General features: G+C 41.5%; 1 protein-coding gene across 2 annotated transcripts in view; it reads left to right on the top strand.

Moving 5' to 3' along the window:
- The window catches only part of FASTKD1 (FAST kinase domains 1), a 46,522-nt gene that overhangs the window by 9,302 nt on the left and 13,875 nt on the right, over positions 1–23,345 (top strand). For both annotated transcript variants that reach the window (XM_058664598.1, XM_058664599.1), the window contains exons 2-9: positions 533–1,017; positions 3,535–3,603; positions 4,645–4,770; positions 8,031–8,429; positions 10,504–10,614; positions 12,679–12,810; positions 16,187–16,673; positions 18,205–18,319. In XM_058664598.1, the coding sequence (XP_058520581.1) occupies positions 581–1,017; positions 3,535–3,603; positions 4,645–4,770; positions 8,031–8,429; positions 10,504–10,614; positions 12,679–12,810; positions 16,187–16,673; positions 18,205–18,319 (1,876 nt within the window). In that variant the 5' untranslated portion in view covers positions 533–580. The remainder of the gene's footprint in view (positions 1–532; positions 1,018–3,534; positions 3,604–4,644; positions 4,771–8,030; positions 8,430–10,503; positions 10,615–12,678; positions 12,811–16,186; positions 16,674–18,204; positions 18,320–23,345) is intronic.

The following is a 23,345-nucleotide window of genomic DNA, read 5'->3' as shown; positions in this document are numbered from 1 at the left end:
GGGAATGGGTACTTGCATATGGAATGAGGGCATCCAGAGCAGCAGCTAATCCTGCTGTGCCCCAACAGCTGTCCTGAGTTTGACTGTTTTCTTTTTAATTTTATGGTCAAACTGGAAGCCTTTATGTAAATATTAGATCAGCTTTTTTTTTTTCTTTTGAAAGGCAGAGAGGCTAAAAGAGCTGGTTCACTCCGTAAAGGTCCAACATGGTAGGCGCCAAGGCTGAAGCCAGGTCTCCCATGTGGGTGGCAGGAAGCCGGTCATGTGAGTCATCCCTCTCAGGGTCCACATTAGCAAAAAGCTGGAATCAGGAGCCCGAGGTGGAAATGCGTACCCAGGGACTCAAATGTGGGGTGTGGGCTCTTGGCACGGCCCTTTCACTGCTATCCTGGTTGAGTCTGCATCCAATTCTGCTAGTTGGTTCAGTCAAAGAAGAAAGACTCCATGCAGAAAAAAATTTTTTCTTTGAGTTTTAAAGCTAATTTGATGTTAATGGTATAAGCATGACTATGTTGAACCAATTGTTTTCCAGAAGCTGCATGTTGGAGTGGATTAAATCATCTTAACGGAAGCAAACTACATGAAGTGTGCCACACCAGAGTACTGCACTGACTACTGTTGCAGATGGTTTTGGATGTATAAGGAAAGATACCCTTTTTGGCTAGACTCACTGATTATCAATATGCTTCGTCTGAGAGTCATTTGTTCGTTCTCCTGGAGAGTATTTCAGTTTCGACCCTTCAGCTGTGAACCGTTAATTAGCCAAATGGACAAGTGCGCAAGCGAAGAGCAAGTATTTGATCTTGTTGAGAGAAACAAAAGCACGCTTTCAGAAAAGCAAGTGGGATATGCATTTAATACACTTTGGCAGCTTCAAAAGCAGAAGACTGACTTGTTAAAAGATATTAGGTGTATTAGAGACCATCCCCAATTCCCTTCTCTTCATAGTTTAACTATAAACAAAATCAAATTAATGGATGATGATACCCTGGTAGATGTGTTATATATCACACAACAGTAAGTAATTCACTTGTAGATTTTATGGAAATAGTTATAGTTTGGATTTTTAAAGTGTTCTTAAAAACCTTGCATAAAATGAAAAGCAGTGTTTCCCCCCCCTAAAGTAATTAGTTTTCCTAATAGTTTTGTGTTTTGAAGATGTTAAGAGGTGGGCACCTGGTGTGATGGCTCAATGGCTGAATCTTCACCTTAAGCTCCAGGAATCCATGCAGGTGCCAGTTTGTGTCTGACTGCTCCACTTCCCATCCAGCTCCCTGTTTAGGCCTGAGGAAGCGGTGGAGGATGGCTAAAGCCTTGTGACCCTACACCTGCATGGGAGATCTGGAGGAGGTTCCTGGCTCCTGTCTTCAGATCAGCTCAGCTCCAACTTTGCGGCCATTTGGAGAATAAACCAGTAAATGAAGATTTTTTTTCTCTGTTTTTCTGTCTCCTCTTCTCTTTATAGATTTGATCTGTCTTTTTTTGTTTGTTTTTTAAAATTTATTTACTTTTATTACAAAGTCAGATATGCAGAGAGGAAGAGAGACACAGAGGAAAATCTTCCATCTGATGATTCACTCCCCAAGTGACCGCAATGGCTGGTGCTGTGATGATCTGAAGCTGGGAATCGGGAACCTCTTCTGGGTCTCCCACACAGGTGCAGGATCCCAAGGCTTTGGGCCGTCCTCAACTGCCCTCCCAGGCCACAAGCAGGGAGCTGGCTGGGAAGTGGAGCTGCCGGGATTAGAACCGGCTCCCATATGGGATCCTGGCGCATTCAAGGCAAGGACTCTGTTACACTTGACCATGCTGCCGGGCCCTGTTCTGTCTTTCCAAAAATAAATCTTAAAACAAAAGTGTTTGGAGGATGCTTTTTTTTTTTTTACATTTATTTTTATTGGCAAGCCAGATCAGATTTGTGGAGAGAAGGAAAGACAGAAAAAGATCTTCCATTCACTGATTCACTCCAAGTGGCTGCAAAGGCTAGAGCTGAGCCGATCCGAAGCCAGGAGCCAGAAGCTTCTTCTGGGTCTCCCACAGGGATACAGCGTCACAAAGCTTTGGGCCATCCTTTACTGCTTTCCCAGGCCACAAGCAGATTGTTGGAAGGGAAGTGGAGCAGTCCGGATGTGAACAGACACCTATATGAGACGCTGGTGTTTGAAGCTGAAGGATTAGCATGTTGAGCCATAGTGCCAGCTCTTGCCCCCTCCTCCCTGTTTTTGTAGGGTAGGGTTAGGGGATTGATCTTAAAAAAGGATTATTTCACCTTTTTTAGTGATCTTCCTCAGACTCTGAGGTACCTGAAAGAAATACTTAATGACCAAGATCAAGTAATACTGACTTGCTGACTATTAGTATTTTTTCTATAAACTTTCTCCTGTATTATATTCTTATGATAAGGACATAATAATACATGTACATATTTTCAACATCCTTTATAGTTGAACATTTTGATTGTTCGTTAAGACAGTATTATGATGAGCAGATTAAAGGATAGAAGATAAAAATGCAAGAAGGTTTTTGGTATTTTTCATTTCTTCAGCAACACATTGGTCATTCAGTAACATGCTTGTTAAGTTGAGCATGTTGTTTAACTTCATGGCGTTGTAAGTTTGTAAGCCTACTTTCTGTTGTTGATTTTTTTTTTTTTAAAGATTTATTCATTTTATTACAGCCAGATATACATAGAGGAGGAGAGACAGAGAGGAAGATCTTCCGTCCGATGACTCACTCCCCAAGTGAGCCGCAACGGGCCGGTGCGTGCCGATCCGAAGCCGGGAACCTGGAACCTCTTCCGGGTCTCCCACGCAGGTGCAGTGTCCCAATGCATTGGGCCGTCCTCCACTGCTTTCCCAGGCCACAAGCAGGGAGCTGGATGGGAAGTGGAGCTGCCAGGATTAGAACCGGCGCCCATATGGGATCCCGGGGCTTTCAAGGGGAGGACTTTAGCCGCTAGACCACGCCGCCGGGCCCTGTTGTTGATTTTGTTTTATGGCTTTTCATTTTAAGGGAATGTAACTGTGTAGTAGGGACTGTCATATCCAGATGTGAAGATACAATACAATAAGAATCTCTGCTTCCAAATGAAACATTGACTCCCAGTGAAACTGTTGGATATATCTTGACAATAGAATGCTGGACTCCCTGCCATTGTCCATACCTACAATGTCAGGATACACTTAAATAGCAGAATGATGGACTTAGAACTGTTTGGGAAGGACTATGCTATTGTGATAATATAGGAAAAATAAGTGGCAGCGGGAGGGAGTAAGGGAAATCCCAGAGTCTATGGAATTAGATCATAAAATTAAAAAAAAAAAAGATAATAAAAGAATGCATGGGATGAAACAGAATGTTTACTGACTGTACTTACAACATTGACGTACTGAGATAGAAGCAAGCCAGGAATACGGACTGCCTTCATAGCAGCTAGAGCACTTGACATTCACTTTTTTTTTGCAATTCTGCTTGTGTTTTTTAATGGTTGTGAAAAATGTTCCTGAGTAGATCATTTGTGCTGTTTCTCCTGAGGTTTGCGGTGGAGGCCCATGACGCACTGGTTGAAGCCCTGGTCATAGAGGCCTGGAGAAGGCTGGAAAGGCAAGTGCTCTGGGTTTCTCACCTCGGATCGGGGTGATCCTTACAGGGTTTACACAGGGAAATTTTTCAAGAAAAGAAAGGACAACTGCTGCCAGGCTTGGGACGTGAACCAGCAGATGGAGCAGCTCCATCTCTGTGTCTTCCTTTCTTGGTAACTCTTAAAAAAAAAAAAAAAAGGCTCTGTGTAACTGTCTAGGAGCACCTGTGGCAATGTATCTGTTACTCCATTTTCACGGCAAGGCAAGATCAGAGCTTATAGACAATGGAAGTTTTATTTTTTGTGTATCTGTTTTTTTAAGATTGTATTGGTTTTATTGGAAAGGCAAATCTAGAGAGAGAAGGAAAGGTAGATTCTCCCTCTGCTGGTTCATGCCCCAAGTGCCAGCAATGGCTGCAGCTGGGCCAATCCGAAGCCAGGAGTCAGGAGCAGGGTCCCCAGCATGGGAGCAGAGTCCCAAGGCTTTGGGCCATCCTCTACTGCTTTCCCAGGCCACAAGCAAGGAGCTGGATGGGAAGCAGGGCAACCGGGATTAGAACCATTAGAACTGGCAGTCATATGGGATCCTGGCGCATTCAAGGCAAGGACTTTAGCCACTAGGCTACTGCCCTGGGCCCTCAATATTTTATGCTTCTATGATCTTCCCTAGGCTTGTCTTTTATTGAGTTCAAAATATAAATTCTGTGGTAACTCCCCTCCCATTTGTCCTGCCATTTTACTTGTTGAAGAAATTGGGTTACTTATAGAAAAATTAGGAAGTTTTTCAGACCACTGTTGTAGTAACAGTTTTATTTTTGTTTATTAATAAGCAATCTGGATCCAAAATTGTTCTTTTACTTCAAGAAACTGATAACTAATTTAAAGAATTTTGAATGATTTCTTTAGTATTTGATTTGTTAACAGTTGCCATGTGTTGTGTAATAGTAAATAATTGACATTTTAGAAATTTTGACTCTAAGTTAGTAATGTGTTAGAATTTTGTAACTGTATATTATGTATTCTAGTAAAAGTAAATAGTAATTATCTTTATGTTTCTTTAATAGGTTTGACATTAATGTATTGTCAAAATTTTCTACTTGCCTAGCGGATCAGCATTTATATTTAAGTCCATTAATGGGAGAAATAGCTGATATTGTACATAGAAACTTAGAAGACATACAAGACTTAAGGTAAATTTGTTCGTTGTTTTTTTGTAGTGGTGGAAAGATTCTGGGCTTTACATGCAGACACAGATTTGCCACTGAAGTGGCTTAATGCCAACTAGCTTGCACGTGGCACAATGGCTCAGTGGCTATATCCTCACCTTGCATGCACCAGGATCCCATATGGGCGCCGGTTCTTATCCTGGCTGCTCCGCTCCCCATCCAGCTCCCTGCTTGTGGCCTGGGAAAGCAAGAGAGGACGGTCCCAAGCCTTGGGACCCTGCACCTGCGTAGTAGACTCAGAAGCTCTTGGCTGTTGCGGCCACTTGGGGAGTGAACCAGTAGATGGAGAATCTTTCTCTCTGTATCTCCTTTAAATTTTCCTTTCTGATAAAAATAAAGAAATCTTTAATATAAAACATATAGCGCCAACTTCCTTAATTTGGAAGTTCGCCATTCTCATCTATAACAGAATTAGTGAAATCTACACTGCAGTGTTGCTGTGGGAGTTGGAGATCAGGAATATAACAGTGTTTGTTAAGATCTATGAAAGGCTTAAGATTTTGCCTTACTTGCGAGCTAACGAATTTGCCTGTGTTTTTCGAAGAGGAAAGTGATAGAAGAAATGAGAGTCCTGGGCTAGAGACAAAGGACTTTATTTCTCACAGCCTTTCTGATAGTCAGCTTTGTGCTGATCACCGGAGCTCCAGTTTAAACAGTGCGATGTGTTCCAGAAGAGGAGCCCAGGGCTTGGGGAGCTGCATCGTTTGTCCACCCTGTGCTCTTGAGGAGGACCTGTCTCTGTGCTCCTAAGCTGTTTGCTGTACCGTGCAGACATCCTTGAGGAGCTAAACAAAGGCAGTCAGTGACTTTGCTGGCAACATGTTTAGACACTTGAGGAACCAATAGAGGATTGTCTCCCCATGAACTTCTTCTTTTTTTTTTTTTTTTTTAAGATTTTTAATTTATTTTTATTGGAAAGTCAGATATACAGAAAGCAGGAGAGACACAGAGGAAGATCTTCCACTTGCTGTTCACTCCCCAAGTGGCCACAACAGCCAGTGCTGAGCCAATCTGAAGCCAGGAGCCGCTTCCTGGTCTCCCATGCGGGTGCAGGTCCCAAGGCTTTGGGCCGTCCTCAACGGCTTTCCCAGGGCCACAAGCAGGGAGCTGGCTGGGAAGTGAAGCTGCCGGGATTAGAACCAGTGTTCATATGGGATCCCAGCGTGCTCAAGGTGAGGACTTTAACTGCTATGTTATCACACTGAGCCATCCCCATGAACTTCTAAAACAAGGTTCTCAAAAATGGGTAGTTCCTAATATTATTATTAGATATTGAAGTGAATATGTAGTCTTTTAAAAAATTGCTTCAGGGAATTCATTGTTAATACTAGTGTTGTATTAATATTGTTAATTACTTTTTGAAAGATTTATTTATTTTTATTGGAAGGTAAGATTTACAGAGATAAGGACAAAGATACTCCAACTGTTAATTGACTCCCCAAATTGCCACAGTGGCCAGAGACCAGCTGATCTGAAGCCAGGAGCCAGGAGCTTCTTTCGAGTCTCCCAGGTGGAAGTAGAGTCTCAAGGCTTTGGGCTGTTCTCGACTGCTTTCACAGACCACAAGCAGGGAGCTGGATGGGAAGTGGTGGAGCTGGGGCAGGAACTGGCACCCATACAGGATTCTGACACTTGAAAACGGAGAATTAGGACCTGGCGGCGTGGCCTAGTGGCTAAAGTCCTTGCCTTGAATGCGCCAGCATCCCATATGGGCGCCGGTTCTGGTCCCGGCAGCTTCACTTCCCATCCAGCTCCCTGCTTGTGGTCTGTGAAAGCAGTCGTGGGAGACTGCGGCTCACTTGGGGAGTGAATCATCGGACGGAAGATCTTCCTCTCTGTCTCTCCTCCTCTCTGTATATCTGACTTTATAATAAAAATAAATAAATCTTTAAAAAAAAAAAGAAAATAGAGAATTAACCAAAGTGATTTCTGGGTAAATACAGCTGAAATATTTTCAGTCAATATAGTTTAGCTGTAAAATTGTGATTTTTGTGTGCTTAGTGAATAATATTTCAATAATTTTGTCTAAGGTATCGATCGATGACTAGAATTGAACTTACATGCCTGTAGCATTTTTTTATTGATTCTGTTATATTTTTTTGATTCTATTATATATATATATATATTTTTAAAGATTTATTATTATTGAAAATCCGGATATACAGAGAGGAGGAGAGACAGAGAAGAAGATCTTCCGTCCGATGTTTCACTCCCCAAGTGAGCCGCAACAGCCGGTGCTGCGCCGATCCGATGCCGGGAACCTGGAACCTCTTCCAGGTCTCCCACGCGGGTGCAGGGTCCCAAAGCATTGGGCCGTCCTCGACTGCTTTCCCAGGCCACAAGCAGGGAGCTGGATGGGAAGTGGAGCTGCCGGGATTAGAACCGGCGCCCATATGGGATCCCGGGGCGTTCAAGGCGAGGACTTTAGCCTTAGGCCATGCCGCCGGGGCTGATTCTATTATATTTTAAATTAAAAAATATTTATTAATTCTCATGAAAGACCGAGAGACACATACATATAGGAAGAGAAAGAGGGATCATGTAGAAAGAGAGGTGTCTTCCATTGTCTGGCTTACTCCCCATATGCCCACAACTAGCGTTAGGTCTCAACTCGGTCTGCATTGCTCATGTGGGCGATAGGGAACTCAGGCACTTGAGCTGTCCTTTGCCGCCCCCTTGGTGTGCATTAGAGGCAGAGATCAAGCAGGAACCTGCTTCACACTTCAGTGTGCGATACAAGTATCCCAGGCAGTGCTGCTGCTGCTGCTTTTTTTTTTTTTTTTTTTAACATTTATTTATTTTGCTTGAAAGTCAGATTTAGCCTCAGCAGCCTGAGCTGGGCTGGTCATTTACTGGGATCCAGAAGCTCACATGAGTCTCACATGTCTATGCAGGAGCCCAAGGCTTTGGGCCATCCTCTGCTGTCCTCCCAGTCCATTAGCAAGGAGCTGGATGGGAAGTAGAGCAGCTGGGACTTGAACTGATGTCCATGTGGGATGCTGTTGCAGCAAGTGGAGAATTAGCTTGCTGCATCACTGTGTCAGTTTCCCAGGTGATATTTTAAGCACTTTATCAAATGCATATCTGTGTTTCACTTGTGTTTAAAAGAGAAACATGGTCAGAACCTCACAAGTAGCAAGTCATTTCTGCATGTCATTTAGCTTTATAATTAGTCATTATGCTTAAATAATGTAAAAATCTTTTCCTGTTTTTTCATTTTTCAGGTCTTTATCTGTCCTGATGGTCAACATCTCCTCTTTAATATCGTCACATTTTCAAGATCAATTAGTGAAAAAGACAGAACTACTTTTTGATACCATAAGTTATTCTGACATCAACATTGCAAGAAAAATAGTACAATTCCTTCGAAATGCTAATTTTAGTTATTATCCACTACTAGAAAAGTGTAATAAACTGTTTTTAAGAAATATGAGCCACCTTGATTTGGAGTCCATCAGCAAAATACTTGGTCTTTATTACTCTCTACAGTTTCATAGTTTTGAATTTGTTGCAACAGTTAAAAAAAGGCTAACTGAAATGGCTCTTCCATTTGATAACCCTGCAAACTTTGTAAAATTGTTTGTAGCCCTGGGACCCATAGCAGGACTTGAAGAAAGGAAACGGTAAGTTCCATTTAAAGTACTTTACTTATTGGGAATACGTGGAACCTTCAAGTTCAGGTTTCCTTGAACCTCCATGAAAGGCACAGAAATCACCCTAACAGTTCAGAGAGAAGAAAATAGTCGCTTGTGCTCTGTTCCTTGACTCTGTATTTTTCTGTTTTTCTGCTCCATGAGTCTAACGTAGTGTCTCCAACTCCTAGGCAGTCAATAAACCTCTGCTGTTGAGTCAACACAGAAAAAAAGGAGGATACATTTTCAGTGCTTTATTCTCCCCTCCTAGGCCACGTGACTGGATTTACATGTCTGCATCCAGCCTGCGTGTATGAAATACTTAGAATCCTAGTACTCCTGATGATGAATGTGATTAGTAGATTTAGTTAAGCAGGGATTACGGATAATAAAATCTGCCTTATTGTTGTATTAGTGCAAGATTTATGGCAAAGTCTTATTTTTGTTTGTTTATTTTCATTTATTTGAAAGGGGAAGAGAGAGGGAGGGAGAGAAAAAGAGAGAAATCTTTGATCTTTTTGCTCCCTCTCATATGCCTGCAAAACCTAGGAGCCAAAACTAGGAGCCCTGCACTCCGTCTCGGGGAGGAGAGGAGGATGCTGTGTAGCCCTTTCTGCCACATCACGCTGGCCCAATGTCCTCCCAGCGACACCGATGAGGGTGGTGTGTCCTGAGGGTGTTACTTGAGTCAGCTTGGTTGTTCTGAGCTGGTGCTGGTTTTGTTGTGCCAGGTGTGAGATACACTTCCCGTTTGCTGGATGTCTATACCTGTTTCAATATGTCTGTTCTAAAATGTGATTTTTAAAATTATGATTTTTAAAATTGTTTTTCTAGTATTAAGCTCTCTTGCTGAAGGAATATAAAAATTGGCTTCAGTGCAAAAAAATATTGTCTTTGTTTTCACAGAATATATTCCAATTGGGAAAATAGGAATATGTAATTAAGATAGATATTTTGACATCACAATATAGTTTCTGAGTAAATGCTGAGGTTAGTATTATCTGTAATAAATGCTGACAGATACTGGAGAAAGCTTTGGAGGAAAGGCGTGTTTGAAATGTCTGATTGGGTTGGTGAAAAGAGGCCAGTTGGAAGAGAAATGTGGCTTATCCTGCTCTTAGAAGAGTTTATGATTTAGGTGTGCCTTCTAAGTTATTCTGTTGTTAGTTATTTTTATTGGACAGTCAGATATACAGAGAGGAGGGGAGACGGAGAGGAAGAGCTTCCATCCGATGATTTGTTCCCAAATTGGCTGCAACAGCTGTTACTGAGCCAGTCTGAAGCCAGGAGCCAGGAGCTTCTTCTGGGTCTCCCATGCGGATGCAGGGTCCCAAGGCTTTGGGCTGTCCTCAACTGCTTTCACAGGCCACAAGCAGGGAGCTGGCTGGGAAGCGGGGCTGCTGGGATTAGAACCGGTGCATTCAAGGTGAAGACTTTAGCTGCTAGGCTACTGCACTGGGCCCCACTTTGGATAGTTGTAAGTCATCTTTGTTAATTTTTAGTTCATAGTGTTATTGCAGGTGATTACTAAATAAAATTTATGCCACATTGCAGCTTTATTGACTTCCTGCTTAGATATTCTTTTTTAAAACGTCGGAGATATGATTAGGGTATCAGTTTTTCTTTAGCTGTGCAGTACTGAATAATGTGACTGACTCATAGTATTTTATAACCATTATAACCTTTTTGTATTTGCAAATCATGAAAATATATTTTACCTATTTTTTTAAGAAACAGTAAATTGATAGTATCAAGACCTTGATTGTTTTGATAAAAAATTTTTAGTTTTGTTTTTCAGTGAAATTTTATGTTAGGAGAGTTACAAAATTATTTTTAAAAGTTTGTGGAAAAATAAAATCAAAATGTTTAGTTTTGGTACAAAATACTTGGGAATTCATGCATGATTTTTTCATAATAGAAATTTTCTATAGGCCTTATTAATCTCTTATGAAATTATATATTGAATTTTTGTTTGTGCTTTTTTGTTACCTAATAATTATTGTTTTATAAAAAAAATAAGCTAATTTTCAATAATTCAATGTAAAACATCTTTCTTTGCTTGCAGACTTAAATCAGCCTTGTTGTTGATGTCAGAGGAACTGACAAGCCAACAAGTCCTGGCAGTGGTGGGCGCAATGAAAGAAATGGAAAGCAGAAATTCACATCTGAATAAAAAGTAAGCTTTTCTGAGAGTCCTGGTGTTGTCCTTCAATAAGAACTTTTTTTAAAGGAAAAATACGTTCTGTGATCTAGGTATTGTTTTGAAGAAATAATGAATTAACATCTATTTATGTTTTTTTTATTTTCAAAATAGAGGTGACAAAATTATTCAGTGTTTTTCACTCATTTGCTGCTATTATGCTTGGGTGGAGCATAATAACCTGGAGACAAGAACGGAGAAGGATCCTACTTTTTCTTCTTTTAAAGATTTATGTATTTTAGGGCTTGGTACAATAGCCTAGTTGCTAAAGTCCTCACCTTACATGGGGCACCATATGTGTGCTGGTTCTAGTCCCATCTGCTTCACTTCCCTTCCAACTATCTGCTTGTGACTTGGGAAAGCAGTTGAGGAAGGCCTAAAGTCTTGGGACCCTGCACTCATGGGAGACCTGGAAGAAACCCCTGGCTCCTGGATTTGGATCCGCCCAGCTCTGGCCGTTGTGGCTACTCAGGGAGTGAACCAGTGGACAGTAAGTCTTTTTCTCTGTCTCTCGTCTCTGTAAATCTGTCTTTCCAGTAAAAATAATTGAATCTTTAAAAAAATTATTTATTTTAATTGCAAGGGAGATTTACAGAAAGAAGGAGAAACAGAGAAAGATCGTCCATCTGCTGGTTCACTCCTCAAATGGCTGCAACAACTGGAACTGAACCAATCCAAAGCCAGGAGCTTCTTCTAGGTCTCCAGTCTGGGGGAAAGGTCTCAGGACTTTGGGCCGTGCTTCTCTGGTTTCCCAGGCCTCAAGCAAGGAGCTGGATGGGAAGTGTAGAATCCAGGATATTAACTGACCCCCATACAGGTTCCTGGCTGTTGGAAGTGGAGGATTAGCCAATTGAGTGGTCGCACCAGGCTCTAGGATCCTACTTTTCAAAAGGGCAGTTTCTGCAGAACAGTTAACATACATCGCCTCACACCACAGTGTGACCTTGGGGACATACTGCTGTATATTGGCTTTCTTGGCAGCTTGAGATTAAAAAGATAAATAGTTCAAAGTACTTATGCTTAACTTTCATTCTTTTTCTGTTCTCTTTTTTCTCTTTTTTAAAAATTTATTTATTTATTCAAAAGGCAGAATGACATAGAGTGTATGCTTTATTGTCCATCCTCTGGTTTACTTTCCAAATGGCCTAATTAGCCAGAGCTGGTCTATGCCATGGCCAGGAACACAGGACTCCATCCTGGTCTCTACAGAGGATGGCAGGGACCCAAGGGTCTGGGCCTTCTGCTGCTGCTTTTCTAGGCACATTGGCAGGAAGCTGCAAGGGAAGCTGGGACTAGCACAAACACTCTATTTTGGGATGCTAGTGTCACAAGTGGTACTTAACTGGCTGTACCCCAGCGCATGCCACATATGTTCCTTTATTTTCATTTTTGTTTCCAAGCCTTTTCCTTCAACTTATCGTTTCTCTTTGTTTTTAAGAAGCTCCATTTTGGGGCCTGCAACGTGGTATAGCAGGTTAAGCCACCATCTTTGACATTGCCATCCCATATGAGCTCCAGTGAGTCCCAACCGCTTCACTTCTGATCCAGCTCCATGTTAATGAGTATGGGAAGGCAGGTGAAGCTCGTCCAAGTGCTTGGACCCCAGCCACCCGTGTCGGAGATCCATTTGGAGTTCCAGGCTCTTGTTTCAGCTTGGCTCAGTGCAGTGGCTGCAGCTTTTAGGGCCATGAACCAGGAAATGCAGTCTTTCTTTCTGTCTCTCTCTCTTTCACTCTGTTTCCATTACTTTACCTTTCAAATAAGAATTAAAAAATCTAAAAACAAAAGTAGATTGAATCAGTTTGCTCCTCTTCCAACTGTTGATAGTTGAGTATATTTTACTCATACTTCATTGATCACTTTTTTCATTCTTGTAGATTGTTAGAATCCTTTCACCAATCTGAGACAGTTCTGAAAGAGCAGAACACCTATCTCATTCATTGCTATTGCTATAGCATAAAACTGAGTGTCTGATGGAAAACTTTGCACTGTTTAATAAGTAAATGAATGAACTGTTATATGTTCTGTTATTCTTTTTAGAATTGCTTCAGTTCTGCATAAACATTTGGATAAGTATAAACCAACAGAGCTATTGAAGATTACTCATGCATTGATTTCTCTACAGTTTCGAAGTAAAGAGCTGTTTGTGAAACTCAGAGAATTACTGCTTAGGTAAGATCTAGTGTTTCTTGTTGTAATCTAGCTGCAATATTTGTTTCATTTCATTTTATTTCATTTCATGTCCAGTGTTGCTGTAAGTTTTCAGAGGTAAGACTTGGTAGCTTTAAAAAAATTGTTTTTTTAATTTTAATGAGCATTTATTTATTTATTTATTATTTTTCTTTTTCCTTTTTTTATTTTTGACAATATTTACATAGTTAAGTTCAAGGGCTACATGAAAGTGGGTAAGACTATTATTTCCACATTGTTTTTTTTCCTGTATCTGGGGTAAAGGCAGAGATAAAGGGAGAAGCCCCACCCAGTTTCCCACCCATCCCAGGTCCCTGATGTGGGACATGCTCTGAGGATCTTGCTCAAATGGTTTTGATAGTTCAACAGTTATGAATTGCTGCCAATCTCACAATTCCAAGCATGATGAGGTTGCTGCAGAATCCACTGATTGACATAATCCACCTTAGACTCTGTGTTTGGTGTTTGCCCAGTTTTTCACTGCCAACATATGGCTGAGGTAGTTGATTGATTTGTTCTGACCTGTGTTGTGATGCCAGGTATCCTCTGCAGGTTCCGATAGACTGCCATATCCTCCATGTGCACCTGGTTATGCTCTCCACTGCTCCGTCTGAGCCTCTTAGAGGGCTCGGCTCTGGCACTTGCACTCCATGGCAGACCATGGCACCTGCACTTCTCTTCATGGTTAGGGTTCTGAGTCTGGCAGTTTGATTGGGAGATCCCAAAAGAAATTTTGTCTGAGGTGTTCCCAGACCAGATTCTTGTGTGTGCTTGCAAGCACAGGGCCCGGTACAGTCCATCGTCCCAATCAGCTAGTGGTTGCAATTGCTGGGTCGGTTCTGTTTCCAGTCCTGTCTTATTATTTTCTTATTTAAAAGGCAGAGTAATACAGATGGAGACACAAAATGAAACAGGTATTTTCCTTCTGCTTGTTCATCACTGGCTAAGCCAAGAAAAACCCAAGAGCCTGATTCCATCAGGGGTGACCCACATGGGTGGCAGGAACCCATGTAGCTGAGCTGTCATCTGCTTTCTTTCATGATCCTGTATAGGGACCCGAGAGAGAGAGAGAGAGCTCTTCTATCCACTGATTTATTATCCAGATGCTCATAAAGCCATGGCTAGGCCAGGCTGAAATGAACTCCGTCCCAGTGACCTACATGGGTGGCAGAAACTCAAGTACTTGAATCATCATCTACTGCCTTTTATATGCATTAGAATGAAGCTGGATCAAGAATGGAGGTGGTCCATCCCAGGGTACAAAGGCATTTGGGAGTCTGGGTGTAACTTCTCCCCTTTTCTCCCCCCTTCCCCAGTTACAGGAAGGAAAAAAAGAGAATGTGGAAATAATGGTCTCACCCACCTTCCTGTAGCCCTTGACCCTTATTACCCTAATTAACTATGTAAAATAATCAAAATAAATAAGTAAATCTTAAAAAAAAAGAATGGAGGTGGGACTCAATCCCAGGCATTTCCATATGGAATGAATCTCATCTCAAACAGTGGTTTAACTTGCTGTACCTTTATTCCCTCATGTAAAATAGTATATTGATCGTTTTGATTATTTAGTATTAATTGAGTGGGCCTGACACATTATTTTACTAAAATCATTTGGTAATTTTTCTAATGTAGATGTATAAAGAAGAAAAAGAAAATATTTTATCTATCCATTATTGACAATTTGGTTTATCTCCATATCACAGATTCTATTTTTTAAAAAGATTTATTTTTATTGCTAAATCAGATATATAGAGAGCAGGAGAGACAGGAAGTTCTTCTGTCCGATGATTCACTCCCCAAGTGGTTGCAATGGCTGGTGCTGTGCCGATCCGATGCCAGGAGCCAGGAGCTCTTCCGGGTCTCCCATGTGGGTGTAGGGTCCCAAGGCTTTGGGCCGTGCTCCACTGCTTTCCCCAGCCACAATAGGGAGCTGGATGGGAAGTGGAGCAGCCGGGACTAGAACTGGTGCCCATATGGAATCCTGGTGCATTCAAGGCCTTTAGCCGCTAGGCCACCGTGCCGGGCCCACAGATTCTATTTTTAGTGGAGAATGATGAACATATGGTTTTGTTGTTTAGTTATTTAATCTTAAAGCATTTCCCCACATCACTGGGAACTTTTTGTAAATTTTTTTCTATTGGCTACATAGTAGTCATCCTCTGAATGTATTATAATTCATTGAACATTCTCCATCATTGAGTGTTTACATCTTCAAATTTTACCCATACTGAAAACACAATGGGCTCTGGCATTATAGCCCAGTGTGTTACTGCATCCCATAGTGGAGTGTTGGTTTGAGTCCCAGCTCTTCCCTGCTTGTGAGCCAGCTCCTTGATAATGTGGCTGGAAAGGTATTGGAAGGTACTCCAGGTAAGTGGGTCCCTGCCACCATGTGGGAGACCCAGATGGAGTACCTGGCTCCTGGCTTTAGCATCGCCAAGTCCAGGCTATGTGGCATTTGGGGAGTAATGTAGCAGGTAGAAGACCTCTTTCTGTGTGTGTTTCTCCCTGACTCCCTGTGCCATGTCCCCTCAAAAAGATGGAGAAAATAACACAAACCTTTACCTGGATTTTAAGTAGTGACATTCTTAGGTTTGTTTCCTAGTCAGTGATTGACCATGTCAGTCAGTCACATTATTGTTAAAGTTGTTGAGCCAACCTGTTCAATGTAGAAAATTCACAGTAACCTCTACAGTTTATTAGTAGTGAATGAGAATGCTTATATCATTGCACTTTTGCTAGCATTGTATATTAAGACTATTTTAATAATAATCTTTAATGTTAATATTTAATAATAAAATGTAATATTTTAATAATAATTTCCTTTTGATTGGCTTATTTCCTTCACTACATCTAAACCTAAAGATTTTTTTAAAAACTCCCTGCATTTTGTTTAAGAATTATTATTCTGGTAGTGGGACTTTAGCATGCAGATTTGGGAAAGGAGAAATAGAGAAAGGGGCAGTGAGTGTGTGTGTATCAGAAAGTGAGAATGCAAGCAATAGTGATCATTGTATATCAGGGCCTGTACTAGTTCGTCACGGCTCCTGACAGGTCATACCACAAATTAGACCCAGAGTGTTTGTCTGGAAATAGCACTAGAAATGTTCTGGCTCCAACCTTTTGCTTGCTAGGGACTATTTTATTTTGCAGAAAAAATTTGGTATGTGCATCAAAAGAGCTTTGATTTATTTATAACCCCTTATGAACCTGTCTTTGAATTTACCTAACTTTTCCTAAGTTAACATATATAGCCTACCTGAACTATTAAATTATAATAATTATGTTCATGCTTTAATGCACTAATATTTTTCGGCATGTATTGGTTTTGTTTTTATTTTTGCCCCTTCCCTTGTAGTTATCTGAAAACCAGTGTCATTCCGAGTCAGATTTCCGTCCTGGCCCATGCTCTTTCCATGCTCCCTTCTTCCTACCTGGACGAAGCGGCCATAGCCCGAGTGGACGCCGTTTTGCCATGCTGTGACCTGATGCAGCTCAATGATTTTGCCACATCTGTTTTAAGATGGATTCAGTACGATCATGTCTATTCGGATAGTATTCGTGGAAAACAACTGAAACTGCTTCAAAAGTTGGATTACTACGGCTGTCAGAGACTACAACAGAGCAACAGTTTGGATCGCTTATGGAAGGAACTGAAAGTTTTAAAAGGAGACTGGTTCCTTGAATCACTTCTTGAAGACACATTTGCTGCTTTACAACGTTTCATGGATGAAATCAATTGTACAAATGTTGCAGAGATTGCGTCTTTTATTTCAAAGACTAGCTACCTCAGTGCTTCGCTACTTGATAGAATAGCCTCAGTGGTTGTCCAACAGATTGAAAAGGTGAAATTTAAATGTTTCATGTTAGTCTTATGTGCTTGTCAAATGCCAGAAGTATAATTTCTATCATAAGTACTTTGAGAGTTTTGATTTTTTTTTTAAAGGATTTGTTTATTTATTTAAAACACAGAATTAAAGAGAGAACCAGAGAGGATTCTTCTATCCCCTGATTCGCTCCCTCAAACAGCCACAATGGCTGGGCTGGACCAGGCTGAAGCCAAGATCCAGGAGCTCTGTGCTGTTCCCCTCTAGGGGTTCAGGAACCCAAGCATTTGTACCATCTTCCACTGCTGTCCAGGAGCGTTAACAGGAAGGTGGATTGAAAATGGAACAGCTGGGCCCGCTGCAGTAGCCTAGCAGCTAAAGTGTTTGCCTTGAGAACACTGGGATCCCATTTGGGCACCGGTTCTAATCCCAGGGGTTTAGCTTCTGATCCAGCTTCCTGTTTTATAGCCTTGGAAAGCAGTCAAGGACAGCCCAAAACGTTGGGATCCGGCACCCATGTGGGAAACTTGGAAGAAATTCCTGGCTCCTAGCTTTGGATCGGCTCATCTCTGGCTGTTGTGCTCACTTGGGGATTGAATCAATGAACGAAAAAATCTTCCTCTGTGTCTCTGCTCCTCTCTGTATATCTGATTTTGTAATGAAAATAAATGAATCTTTAAAAAAAAATGGAGCAGACAGGACTCAAACTCATATGGGATGATGGTAGTCGATATGGAATGATGGTAGTTCAGGCAGTAGCTTTATCCTGTATGTCACAATGCTAGTCCCTTGGGTTGATGTTTGAAGTTTAAAAACTAAACACTGATTTAGCAGTTGGTTGTTCCTCCTCTTAAAGATGCTTTGTCTTCCAGTACCACAAATTTGGTGTGACCAGCTGTTGTCCTTTGGTTTGTTATAATAGTGTTAAGATTGGTAATCAGAATTCTTTGATGGGAAGGAACACTTAAAATGATATTCATTGTATTAGGACTGTGGAGTGTAGATGCTTTTGCTTTCTCTTTTTCTTTGTATAATCCTGTGGTGTTGCTTTTCTTATTTAAAACAGTTACATTCAAAATTATGAGATAAGTGTGAAATCTCAGAAATTTTCAAGATAGGTGTCAGAGGAACGAATGAAAAATGGAAAAAACAATGAGTGAAAGGAAAACAAATGCAAATGATTATAATTGAAGAAATTTGGTTAATTGCATTATATTATAAATGTTAAAATGTTCCTGGATTATGAAAACTAGTGATACTGTTTCCTATTTTTTCTAATGAATAATGAATTCTTGAATAGGGTTTTACATGTAACAATTAATTTGGAATGTCTTGTTTACTTTATCTGCATAAACACTTTTAGCACTACTAACAGTTAGTAGTAGGGTTAAATGAATTATAGCAGGGTGGAAAAATTCAAAAGCAGTGTGATACACTTTCCATTTAACCATTGGAACATTAGAAAAAGACTGTACCTAAAATAGTAATTAGGTTAAAACTTTGTTTTACTGAAGTTTAAAACGTAAAAATATGTGTTCTGTTTACACAGATCCATCCTTTTGCAATCCTTGCTGTTATTCTTCCATTCAGCACCTTGAACTACGATCCACCTCAGAGGGAAGAATTTTTTGGAACTTGCATGCAGCGCTTTAATTCTTACTTAGGTAGGTGTGTTGTTTGGTAGTTCATTCAATGAGTGTCAGAAGGTACCCGTTGCCACTAAACTAACAGATGTACTTCATTTAAAAGGTAATTATAATAGCCATGAAGCCTATATCTTAAAATGTCTTATATCCAATTGTGGAACTGTTTCATTATGAGAAAGTACCTGCACAATCGGAAAGAATGAAAGAAGGAACACACATTTACTATGTAGCTTCAGCAATGCTAATTTTTGTCCTTTTTGCTTCATCTGTTTGTCTTTCCTGCTCTCCTGTTTTTTCCTTAGCTATTTCAAAATCAGTTGTAAGCCCTGTGACCCTTTTCCCTACTTACTTTATCATGCAGTACCTAAAAAGACTTCTATCTTATGTGTCACAATATTGTTAGCACATTTAAGGGAACATCATAACCTCCTACTGTCTAATGCAGAACATATTTAAATTTACCTCACTGTCCCCAAAATACCTTTCAGAGTACTTACTTTGGACCCTGCATCTGATGAAGTTGCATGTGTTTGGCTGTTACCTTTTTAGGCTTTTACACTGTAAAATATCCCATACTCCCCCTCCACCTTTGCTTGGCACTGACTTTTAGAAGGGACAGTTTTTTTATCCCCTAAGTTTTTGTTATCAAGGTTTTTGAATATCCAGCCTAATTGAAAGTACTATAGCAAACATCTTTGCTGTGTACCCACGATCTAGACTGAATAACAATGGACATTTATCACATTTTCTTTGTGTGTGTGTGATGAACCTGTGAATGTCAGCTCTGCCTACTGCAGGTTAGAAGAGCCTTCTGTGTACTCATATTGCTGGTGTTATTCCTGAAACAGTGAACAAATATCATCTACTGTTTGGTCCAAAAACAAATTTTCCCAGTTGTTACCAAATTGACTTGTGTGAATTTTCTTAACAATCAGCACTGTTTTTGTCACTTTGTCTTGCCTCTTTCTATTGATATTTTTATAAATTTTGTAGATTTTACCACAAAATGGACTTGTTTGATGGCTTTCTTTTAATTTGTTTCTCCTATCTCCTGTATTTCTTGTAAGCTAAATTAAGTATGTGTGACTAGGTTCAGATTAATCATCTTCAGCAAAAATCCATGTGTAGTATGTTTATCATATATATATACACACACACACAGTATAAGTATATAGCATATATCCACAATATATATTTCCCATGACATTTTTGAAAGCCCCTTCTATTTATGAATTTCAGTTTTTTTGCACCAAAATAAACTTAGCTTGTAATTCCATTTTCCACAAACTTTTGGAAACCTTTACATCTAAAGCACATAGTTTCTGTTATTTAATATTTTACTTTAATTTTAAAAAGTAAATGTTTTTTCTTTTTAAATTATTTTTTTAAAGATTTATTTATTGTTATTGGAAAGTCAGATACACAGAGAAGAGGAGAGATAGAGAGGAAGCTTTTCCATCCACTGATTCAATCCCGAAGTGGCTGCAATGGCCAGAGCTGCACTCATCCTAAGCCAGGAGCCAGGAGCCTCCTCTGGGTCTCCCACGCGGGTGCAGGGTCCATTGCTTTGGGGCATCCTTGACTGTTTTACCAGGTCACAGGCAGGGAGCTGGATGGGAAGTGGGACCACTAGGATTAAAACCAATGCCCATATGGGATCCTGGAGCATGTAAGGCAAGGATTTAGCCTCTAGGCTACTGCAGCCGGGACCCCAAAAGTAAATGTTTCTTAAGGGCTCCCATAGTTACTTATGTATCATCTGAAGGGTCACTACTTGGGTGCTTTTTATTTTGTACTTTTTTTAAGATTTATTTATTTTTTTTATTACAAAGTCAGACATATGGAGAGGAGGAGAGACAGAGAAGAAGATCTTCCGTCCAATGATTCACTCCCCAAGTCAGCCCAACTCCCCAAGTGAGTGCTGTGCCGATCTGAAACTGGGAACCAGGAACCTCCTCCGGGTCTCCCACGTGGGTGCAGGGTCCCAAGGTTTTGGGCCGTCCTCAACTGCCTTTCCCGGCCACAAGCAGGGAGTTGGATGGGAAGTGGAGCTGCCGGGATTAGAACCGGCGCCCGTATGGGATCCCAGTGCGTTCAAGGCAAGGACTTTAGCCTCTAGGCCATGCTGCCGGGCCCTATTTTGTACTTTTTAAAAAAGGATTTATTTTATTTTTATTGCAAAGTCAGATATACGTAGAGAGGAGGAGAGAAAGAGAGGAAGATATTCTGTCCATTGATTTACTCCCCAAGTGACTGCAACGACCAGAACTGAGCCAAGAGCCAGGAGCTGAGCCGAAGCCAAGAGCCAGGAGCTCTTCCAGGTCTTTCACGTGGATGCAGGGTCCCAAGGCTTTGGGCCGTCCTCGACTGCTTTCCCAGGCTATAAGCAGGGCGCTGGATGGGAAGCAGGGCCGCTGGGATTATAACTGGCGCCCATATGGGATCCCGGCGTGTTCAAGGCAAGGACTTTAGTTGTTCGGCCACTGCATCAGGCCCAACTCTTTTTTTTTTTTTTAAAGATTTATTTATTTTTATTGCAAAGTCAGATATACAGAGAGGAGGAGAGGCAGAAAGATCTTCTGTCTGCTGGTTTACCCCCCAAGTGGCCACAATGGCCCGAGCTGCGCCGATCCAGAGCCCGAAGCCAGGAGCTTCTTCTGGGTTTCCCACACGTGCAGGTTCCCAAGGCTTTGGGCAGTCCTGGACTGTTTTCCTAGGCCACAAGCAGGGAACTTAATGGGAAGTGGGGCCACCAGGATTAGAAACAGCACCCATATGGGATCCTGGTGTGCATGGTGAGGACTTTAGCAGCTACATTATTGTGCCAGGCCCTATTTTGTAACTGTTAAAACACTCCTTCTATGTTGTTTCCATACTAGAAAGAAATAGCATAGAAATAGGTGCGTCCTGCTGTTGACTGCAGCAGAATCAATGTGCGAAAACAGCGGAGTCAGGAAATCACTTTGTCCTTTTCCTTTATTTTGGGTCCTGAATTGTGTTTGGAGCACTGTGAACTTGAAAGAGCAGGGTGTTTTGGCATGTTTCAAGTCAGATTCACACTGCTTGTACTTGTCAGCATAATTCAGAGATGTTAGAGGCAAAATCCCTGGTTTACTGTGGCCTTTACAGTCTGCAGTCACTGTGTACTGTCTGGTATTCTGCTAGGCACTGGAGATCCAGGAGAGAGTAAAGCCAGCCCTGAGCGTACTTCCTGGGCTGTGTGTGTGGAGGAGGCACAAACAACAAGCAGACCTATGAGGTTAATGAAGTACCTACCCTCAAACATACTGAGCAGACTGAGCGTGTAGGGTGGAGCCTGATGTGGGAGTCGGGTGCAGTGCTGCTCTGGATAAGGGCTACACAGACTGTCTCTCTGAAGAGACGCCATTTAACCATGGACTCAGTGATGTAAGGGAGTGTTCATGTCAACAGATGGGGCATAGAGTCCCATGATGAGAACTTGTTTGTTTTCTACGAGGAATGGCAGATGGGATGTGGCAATTGGAGCTAGAGAGTAGGCAGTGGGATTAAGTACATAGCTGGAGCCTAGTTTACTCAGAGTTGCTGTGCATGTAGTCAAAATATAGTCAGTCATCTACCATGCAACAGAAACCTACTTTCTGGGACAGGTGTTTTGCCAGTTAAGATGCCAGCATCCTATGTGAGAGTGGCTGAATTTGATGCCTGGCTCAGTTCGTGATTCCAGCTTCCTGCTAATGCAAACCCTGCAAGGCAGTGGTGCTGGCTTGAGTGACTAGATTTCTTCTACTCTCCTGGAAGACCAGGATTGAATTCCTAGCTTCTGATTTTGTTGCACGCTGGCAGCCCACTGTTGGTGTTTGGGGAATGAACCACTGAATGAGAACTCTTACCTGTGTGTCCCTCTCATCTGTCACATAAATTTGAATGTGTGAGAGAGAACAGATGCTTACCGAAAGGTTCTACATTGAGCACAAGATGCTAGATTCTCTATTACAGCATATCAACATAGACCTGTAGGCCTCTGGTTAAGCTGGTGAAACCAGTACAAATACTTCAGTTATATCATCATCCTGCTAATGGACCTTGCTACAGTTTTGTGGACTCTGTAGGCCATTAGTAACTAAACATGCCTGACCCTTCTGCTTCTATTGATAGGTAAAATGGGACTATGGCACATGCCTGTATGCACAGCTATGACTATGTGTGTGTGTGCCGTCCATTTACACTCATTTGTAGTAACAACAGACTTGAACCTGAGACTCAGTGTGTTCTTCTGGTATTTCAGTCATGTGCCTGTCATCTCTCAGAAGGAAATGGAAGCGTGTCTCTTCCCACATTCTCCAAATAAAGGCTTAGAAATTAAGGTCTTTATTATTTACTTTTCTACTTGTAAAGATTTATTTATGTATTTGACATTCGCACAGTTAGAGAGAGAGAGAGAGAGAAACAGAAAGAAAGAGATATATCTGCTAGTTCTCTCCCCAAATGCCTGCAAAGCCCAGGGCAGGGACAGGGCCAGACTAAATCCAGGATCCTAAAATTTCATCAGAGTCTCCCACATGATGGCAGGTACCCAAATATCTGGGCCATGCCCTGTTACCTTCCCAGGCACTGTAGTGGGGGAACTGGATTGGAAGTAGAGCATCGGAGAGTAAAGTTAGTGCTCATATGGGATGTTGATGTCACAGGCTGCAGCTTAATAGACTGCGTCATGGCTCTATCCCTGAATTTGAAAGGAAGAATGAGAAAGGGAGAAAGATGGAGGTAGGTCTTCCATCTGCTGGATTACTAACCAAATGCCTGCAGCAGCCAACTGGAGTAAAGTTAGGGGTCAGAAGCTCCATCCTGGTTTCCACATGGGTGTCAGGAGCCCAAGCACTTGGGCTGTCATCTGCTGTCTTCCAGGTGCATTGTCAGGAAGCTGGATTGGAAGGGAAGCAGCTGAATTTGAGATGTGGGGAGTCTCAGGGAGCGGCTTCACTTACCGTGCCACAATACGTGTCCCCTAAGATTTCCTTGTAAGCTAAAATGTAAAAAAAAGATTTGAGAAGTATAGTTGTTT

The sequence above is a fragment of the Ochotona princeps genome, chromosome 5 (genome assembly GCF_030435755.1).
Source record: "Ochotona princeps isolate mOchPri1 chromosome 5, mOchPri1.hap1, whole genome shotgun sequence".
Lineage (NCBI taxonomy): Eukaryota > Metazoa > Chordata > Mammalia > Lagomorpha > Ochotonidae > Ochotona > Ochotona princeps.
Note: the sequence above shows the minus strand (reverse complement) of the source record. Positions and strands in the feature narration are given on the sequence as shown.